General features: G+C 40.0%; 1 protein-coding gene across 1 annotated transcript; it reads left to right on the top strand.

Annotated features, from left to right (window-relative positions):
• Window positions 1–989: 989 nt before the first annotated feature.
• LOC131237772 (piriformospora indica-insensitive protein 2) lies at window positions 990–3,936 on the top strand. The gene has a single exon (XM_058235743.1). The coding sequence runs from the start codon at window positions 2,095–2,097 to the stop codon at window positions 3,496–3,498; it is 1,404 nt and encodes a 467-aa protein (XP_058091726.1). The 5' UTR covers window positions 990–2,094; the 3' UTR covers window positions 3,499–3,936.
• Window positions 3,937–8,719: the final 4,783 nt, after the last annotated feature.

The following is an 8,719-nucleotide window of genomic DNA, read 5'->3' as shown; positions in this document are numbered from 1 at the left end:
TGAGAATCAACTTTAATTCAAACGTAGCTATTCATAGTATATTTGTGGGAGTTTGAATTTAATTACTAAATCAACTTTAATATCTCTAATTAATGAACTTATGTAATTTTTGACACAATGGTAGTGATAAGCCTACTGAAATATATACTTTGCCAAACAATGATGAAATTCCAAGTCTCGGATGGGCCATAAGCAGAAGATCACGACTAAGTGATTAACTAACGATTTTTAACCATTGATTTACACGGACAGTGTTTGGATGGTGCTGATCATCATATTAAAGTAATTATAGTGATGCAATTGATAATCTAATTATTTTAGGATATCGTTAGTGGGCCATGTGTCCAATAAATTTTTAGTCTAGTAATACACATGTTACACATGTAACTATGAGAGAATGATTTTAGATGTAATATGATGTTTCACCTTAAATTCAAACCCTGGTTGAGGGATTTGAAACCTCCCAGATTTGAAACCACAATTACTTTACGGTGCCAAACAATATAGGGGATTTAAAATCCCTTCAAATCCCCCCCCCCCCCCCCAATCCATGATGCCAAACCAGCCCTTAGTTTTTTGGAATGAATGGAAGAACAACATGCATAGTTTCCTTTTTTATATGTACGTTGTGCCAGAGAATGTTAAATTTATTTCTCAACTATAAAGCAGTATTAGTAAATATTTTTATATGCGTATGTTAGATGTGAGATATTATAGTTTAGTCTTCTTATAATTATTTGCAGTTGTCTTTTAATTTATTTTCCCTTAATCATATTAAGTACGACTTTAGTGCGACGTGGAGGGCAGGGGGTGCAGGTGGTGTGATTCTTGACATATGGTCCATCAACAACAATGCAGACTATTTGAACGGTTTGCGTGGGATTACACGTGTGCCATGTGTATAAAAGCTAAGTGCCCTGCGTATGGTTGATGCTACTCTGTCAGAGTATCCAAGTTCTTTCTCGCCTTATAAACGTTAGATCCTCTCTTCTCGTGCTTTTCTTCTTCTATGAATACAAAGAGCTTCCAAATGTCCGATGGTTTTTGGGATGTTTTACTGGATGATCCATTTCCTCATTTCTCTTCTACCCTTTTGATCATTGCTGTTCTCTTTTTTGGGTTGGTTTCTGTCTTTCCGGGTCTGTGGTGATAAAAAAGCTCATTTGCATGCAAGCACTTTTTCTGCTCTGTTTATCCCTTATCTTGTAGATTCTCTGCTATTGGGGTTGAATCAGATATTGAACAAAGCTTCCATTTCAATCTTTGTAATGATTTTAGAAGTGGGTTTTTCGATTTTGCTCTGAAAATCTGGATTTTTTTTCCTGAAATGAAAGTTTCAGATGCATTCATGCTCTGTTTTTCTTCTTTCGTCTTTCTTAGAACGCCTTGACTATCATATCCTCTGTTTGTATGGTTGCAGCAGAGATGGTAAAAGGCCCATCTATAGATTCTTCTTTTGATATTAGAGGCTGGTCTTTTATATTCTTGTTGAAGTTCTAAGATTCTTCACGTCTTGACCATCTATCTATCAAACCCTCTGACTTTCTGGTTGAATCAGGGATTTTAAAAAGGCTCTATTTACATTCTCATTTTGATATTAGAGGTGTTTGTTCTTAACAATCAAATCCTCTTTTCTGGTAGTTTCATCATAGGCAGTGAAATTCTCTTTCTTCTATTGAAAACTGAAGTGGGTTTTGTTGCTGTTCGTCTGAAAGCTTTCATTTCACAGCAGTGAGCTCTTCTGCTTTCAGGCTCTGTTTCTCCTCTGCTAGCCAATCCTTTTTGTTATTTGGTTTCCCTAAGGTTCTGTTTCTGGCATTTTCTCATTACAATCTTCATTTCTTTTCTTTTGATTCCATTGCAACATTAGATTAACTCAAAAATCTTGTGTTTATAGATCTTCATTTGAATCAGATACTGAAAGAAAACCCAGCTGAGATCTCATTCAGAACTCTATTTTAGAAGTTTCATACTCCTCCTTGTGGTTAGCCATCTCTATTTTTCTCCTATCAGCTCCTCTGTTTTCCTCTGCCTTTTGTTCTCCCACTTTCTAATCTCTCTCTTGTTGGGTTTTTAACCAATTTCAAATCTACAATGAAGCATTTCATCAGCATCCAATCTCTGGTTTTGCTCTTCCTTCTACACTCTCTTGTCGCGATTGAAACAGACACTTGGACAGCTCCCATGCTGAAAACGGAGAAAAAAGTTCTGTATTCTGTTATCCGTTCGTTGGTTGGAGATCCATGGAACGGATCTGATCTCTATCCAGACCCTTGCGGATGGACACCGATTCCAGGCGTTTCGTGCGACCTCTTCAAAGGTCTTTGGTACGTTACTGTTGTAAGCATCGGGCCCGTCCAGGAGAACTCCCTTGAATGTGATCTGGCCGCCGAATTCAGCTCCCGTCTCTTCGAATTCAAGCGCCTCAAGAGACTCTCCTTCTTTGATTGCTTTCACCGCCCGATCGCCATCCCACGCCACAACTGGGAGAATCTTGCTGCAAGCTTAGAAACCTTAGAATTCAGATCGAATCCTGGCCTGATCGGCGGAATCCCGACTGCTCTCATGTCGCTCTCAAAGCTTCAATCACTGGTCCTGATCGAAAACGGATTGAGCGGTGAATTGCCGGCGGGCATTGGCAATCTGTCCGAGTTGAAGCGGCTGGTATTAGCCGGAAACCGATTCTCAGGTCGAATTCCACCATCTCTCGGCGCATTGGATCAGCTCTTGATATTGGATCTCAGCAGGAATTCTCTAACCGGGTCGATTCCTACTACTGTTGGGGGCCTCAAATCACTCCTGAAGCTTGATCTGAGCAGCAATTCAATTGATGGGTGGCTGCCATTTGAGCTTGGGAATTTGAAAAATCTCACTCTTTTAGACCTCAGATACAACAGATTTTCAAATGGGCTGCCTCGATCTCTCCTTCAAATGGTTTCTTTGGAAGAAATCCTCCTATCCAATAATCCAATAGGAGGGAGTCTGATGGAATCTGGATGGGGTAGTCTGAAAAATCTCATGGTCTTGGATTTATCCAACATGGGTCTGACAGGGAAGATTCCAGAATCAATGGCTGAGATGAGAAGGCTGAGATTCTTGGCATTGGATAACAACCATCTATCAGGTGAGATCCCTCCAGAGATGGGGGAGATGCCTTGCATCAATGCCGTTTATTTGAATGGGAATCATCTGACAGGAGAGATTGGGTGGTCTGAGGGGTATATTGGGAAGATGGGGAGGAGATTTGCTGTTTGGGGCAACCCAGATCTGTGTGTCTCACGTGGGTTGGTGGAGAAGGGTGTGGGGCCCACTGGGGTGAAGGATTGTCGAAATGAGGGGCCTGGATCTTCTGATCCATCTGGGTTGAAGGCTGAGATGGGTGGTGGAGATTTGAAGGAGAATGTGGGCATGGGGGTCTCAGGATGTGGTGGGGCTTATGGACGGTGGAGATTGTGCCTGGTGTTGTTGTGTTTGGTTTTGTTGCACGTAGCTAGCTAAAGCCTACACGCGCGTAGATACCTGCCCATTCGTATTCAAGCACACGTGTGACGATATGAGATTTCCGTAAGGTGGGCCAGGCTTTCTAGATTTTCTCTTCTAAAAATGGGGTCATTTCACTCCTTACTAGTACACACGGCATCCAAAAAAAGAAAAAAAAGGGACGGCTAGCAATGATTGTTTAGCCGAGTGTTCTAAAATGTACGGTCCCAGCTGAGATGAAATGGCTTGATTTTGAATCTAGAGGATCTAACCAGTTTGGTCCATCTGATGGAAGGCTCGGATCTCTCACAAGTTCTCGGGCTTGCCTGTGGGTGGCCAGAGATCTACACGCGTGTGGGTTTGCCAAACTCTTGTCACGTGGCTGTAATTTTGTGGGTATTCCTTGGAAAACAAAAAGAAAAGAAAATTCGTAACACATGCAAAGGTTAACCTCTCTCTCGTGTGCGTGATCCGAACCGTTGATATGATAGGATCCACAGTAGATGCATTATTCTCAAAAGTTTTCACTCCATAAAATCGTAGCCCTTCGAATCTAGGACATTTCTCACTGAATGTGGACTATTGCTTTATACATTTGATCTTGACCGTCTATTTTCTAGCCAGATTGAAAGGTTAGAATGTCCTATAGAAGATATTTTCAGGGCACGGTCCATAAATGGTGGGTCCCTTATAAACCAATGGTCTGGATTACCAATTCACGGGCTCCAATTCTATCCTTAGGTCGAGCATCATACAATTGTGAGATTGTAATGTCTGCCCGAGGGCAAGCAATGTCCTCGAATTTTCCAGCATGTGCAAGTGGGCCCCAAGGATCAGTGATATGGACAATAGGTATAGTGTATATGTGGACCGTTGCTTTATTGTCTTCTTGTTTTTGTGTATTTTCAGGCCAAAAATTGAAAGGATTGGATTGTCTTAGTAACAAGATTTTGGAGCATGACCATTCAAAATCCAAATTCCAACAAACCAATGGTTTGGAGTTACTGAAGCATGTGCCCCACTTGTCCAAACTGAAAGCATGACCCATCATAGGGATATCCAAATTCCACTTGTTAGAATTAGAAACGCGTGTAGACTCTGCAAAATGTGGTCCAAATAACATAAAACTAGGGCAGGCAATGAACAATGGTTGCCAAGTTACCAGCTGCCACCTGGGACCACAAGAAGTTCCTGGGGTTGGAGTCTATGTGAGGCCCACCAAGATGTCCGTGGGAAATCCTGTCCATCAATTTCTCTATATAATTTTCCGACATGAACCCAAAAATGAGACAGATGCTAAAATTAAGTGGACCACACTACAAGATACAAGGGGTGGAAATACTCACTATTGAAATTGTCTCGAGACGACATGATGTTTATATTCTATTCAAACTGTTCATGAAGTCATTCTAACTAGGATGAACTGAAAACACAAATGCTAGCCTGTCCCAAAACTTCAATGTCCTCATAAAGGTTCTGATGGTGGGCATTCCTTCTCCATTATTTTTCATAGTATATATGATCTACTTGATTTTGGATCTGGCTCATCTCTAGGGATCATGTCCTAACATGAATTTGAGAAATTGATAGACGGGGTGGAATTCTCACTTACATTTTGGTGAGCCCCATGTAGCTTCTGACCACCTATTGTCGGGTGATGGGGACATGTTGGATGTCGAGTGCTAGGCTATTTAGCGTTCCTTTTCACAACTTGTATTCCAATAATGCATTGGTCATCCATTGTGTATCATATTATGTATATCTTTTTCTGTAATGGGAATTTGATTAATCTTGATATCATATCATCTAGAGCCAATAGTAAATATTGTAGGATTTTTAGTGAGTTTTAAAATCCATTATATTTGTGGGCCCCACATTCACGTATGTATTTTATCCATGCCATCTATCCATCTATGCCTCTTTACACATGACATTCAAGTTGCATATGTATATGCATAATCGATATCAGTTGTGAAATGTGGTCCATTTATTAGAATTCCATGATCAAATGCAAGCTTCACTTAATATGGTGTATTTCTTAAGGGAAGAATTTGATCCCAAACGTGGGATAGAATAGTCAAAATATCATAGTATTTTCAAATATATAATTATTGTGCAATAATGGTGTTAATTTCATCTAATGTAATTTCGTACCATTTAATCTTGCCGTCCAAAAAGAAGATTACTTGAGAGCATATAATAGGTGATAATTGGTGGACTTAAAAGGAGTTGTTATGTGACTTTAAATATAAATGAAAAAAAAGAAGCTTGGTTTGATATCACTTTCACATGGATTCCAGTTATCATGATTATTACAGATTAATTAGGTTCTATAGCGACCTCACCCAGGATGGTGCAACCCTTATTGTGGGGCCTACTTAATGTTTGTATTTTGTATCCACACCATACATCTATTTTTCAAATCATTTTAAGGTATTATCCCAAAAATGAACTAGATCCAATTATCAACTAGATCATACCATAGGAAACAATAGTCATTGATTACTCATTAGCCATAAAAGTTTTGAATCAAGTTAATATTTGTTTTTTTACCCTTTATTTAGATTTATGTGACCTTATTAACAAATTAGATAATAAATAAACACTTAGGAAACATTAAGGTGTGGCCTAAAAAGTTTTTAATGGTAGGACATTCGATCACCACTATTTCCTATGACATGGTCCACTTGATAATTAGATATACTTCATTTTTAGGATAATGCACTAAAAAAGATTTGGAAAACGGATGGACAATGTGAGTATGGAACAAACATATAAAGTTGCTGTTGAAGAATTGCAGCAAATTGCTGATTGTAGGTCAATCGTTGCAAATGCTCCCGACATGCTATGCTCATGATACAATGCATAACTATCAATCTTCTTGGTGTGTACATGACGCAGGGATGAACGTGATGAGGATAACTACTCAACTTTCGATTGTGATGAAAACATTGGTGATTCTCAAGGGAAAGATTTAGGGTTAGGTTTTCTTGTTCTATCTATTTTTATTTTTTTTCTTCCCTGATAAAACTTACCTTTTATATCAAAAAAATTTATTTATAAAATCGACACCCATTAGAGGTGTGACATGTTTAAATTTTAGAAAAACCACACTAATCAAGATACCAATCAAAGGACCCAGATCGACCCACTAGGGCCCAACAACACCTCCCCTTATGCGCGCGAGTATACACAGGTGTACACGTGGCCGTTAAAGGTTTCAAGATCAGGAGTCGCACCGATTGCACTCTTGCGTATGCATACCGGCTCATGCATATTTATAATTGATTACGCAATACTCCTATGAGAAGCATACTATATACATAAACACAATTTTTATTCTTTTCCATATTACATTTAATGTGACAAGCTTTGCACATGAAAAAATCAAACTAACAGTACAAATTATAAGAACTTTTGTATATTTTCAACTGCTTATGAGATGTGTGGCCTACGCGGTAAGAGCCGCACTGTCTTGTGCGAGGCCGGGTTCTCACCTAATCCAATACCTCTTCTCTTTTCCCATCTCTCAATCCATATGACCGATTTTCCCGATTAACCGCTGCTAAATACAACCATGATTTCAAGTTAATTGCCAGTGAATGTCAAATACATGCTCCCAAACGACCCCAAATGTCACGGCCGTCCGTTCAGTTAGTTTCTTATGATGGCCCATGGAGCACACATTTCACAAAATGGACGGTTCCAATCAACGGAACAATCCGCATGTGGGTCCATGGCGGCTACGAACGCTAAATCAAGTCGCAACGGACCAAACGAACTCATTGCAAGTAGGGTAGAGGAGTAGTCTAGAGTAGGAAAATATTATCTACACATGCAGATAGACTAGGCTCGCTTTTTGAAGTGAGCTTGGATCTGTTGCGTCTCTTCCCTTGATTTAATGAACCGACACAATTCACGGTTGTAAGTGTACTCTCAACGTGTCATTCTGGACATCGCGATACACGTGTGATATTACCTACGTATAAGAGATCTGGCCATTCATCAGGTAGATCGTACTTTTCTAATTTCCTAGACATAGTATTGGGCTGGAAATCTCATCAAGAGAGCCACACTTGTAACTTGAATATAAAATGTTGCTCATTTTTCCTTAACCGTTCATTTCCCCCACAAGATTAGCAAGATCTCATTATTTCTTATTCATTTCGTGATAATAGTATTTTTCATATGATCAACGTACCAGATCCTACACACGGTTTATGTTTCAATACGATTACCGAGAAGCCCATTTCAGCTCACGCGACCGTGAAGAACTAGCAGCATTCCCTGATTATAATGATGGATGGCGCCCACGAGTCTAATGAAAGAGAGGTTCCTCACTTCTCTCGACAAAATAATTGGTACTCTGGCATTGTATGACCATCATACGCATGCACAAAGCGACTGCATACTTCCTATTCTCGACAACAAATCTAAAACGTCCATATTATGGGACCTACTAAAATTGGATTACACAAAAAAATCAGATGGCTGAAATTCAAGGTCCCATAACTTCTGGTAGGGCACCGTTTTTGTCTCAACATACACGTGTGACCCAACTGGTGAGTGGATGGGCTTGATTTTTTAGACCGTTCATCTTCATAGCGAAGCCTATCGTTTTCACGGTACTGATACAAAAGCACCATATTGGCGGGAAAGATGGTACGTTAAAAAAACTTGTGGGACCGTTGGCTTCTAACCGTCCATGTGATGACCAACATAGGACATTAATGTTTGTAATCCAGCGTCTTTAGTGGGAGCGGATTGCCTGTGACATATCTCTGTTCCCAGGGCTGTGTGGGGCCCATAGATATGTCCATCACAAATCCACTCCGTCCATCTGTTTTGAAAGACAACATTAGGACAGAATTATAAAAATCAGGGAGATCCAAAACTCATGTGGTCCATGCCACACGAAAGAGTGTGGATTGAACGCTTGGCAGTGACAAAAGCTTTGTATCAGGATGACATTTGTTCTTGCAGTTTATCTGAGTGGTAATAATTCAATGAACGGTTTGGATGGCATATAAACATCATGGTCAGCTCCAGGAAGGTTTCAACGGTGGAAGTTGCTGTTCCCACTTTTTTTTTCTGGTGTGGCCCACCTGAATTTTGGTTCTGCATGATTTTTAGCACAGTATCCTATTGTTCTGTTTCAAAACAGATGGACGGAGTGGATTTTTCACATACATCTATGTGGACCCCACACAGCCCCGGGCACAGAGATATCTCTGTGCCC

Source organism: Magnolia sinica, chromosome 2 (genome assembly GCF_029962835.1).
Source record: "Magnolia sinica isolate HGM2019 chromosome 2, MsV1, whole genome shotgun sequence".
Classification (NCBI taxonomy): domain Eukaryota; kingdom Viridiplantae; phylum Streptophyta; class Magnoliopsida; order Magnoliales; family Magnoliaceae; genus Magnolia; species Magnolia sinica.
This window is presented reverse-complemented; position numbering and strand designations above follow the sequence as displayed.

Excerpts from the sequence above, each read along its gene's own strand:
- LOC131237772 (XM_058235743.1), top strand. The coding sequence starts at position 2,095 with ATGAAGCATTTCATCAGCATCCAATCTCTGGTTTTGCTCTTCCTTCTA.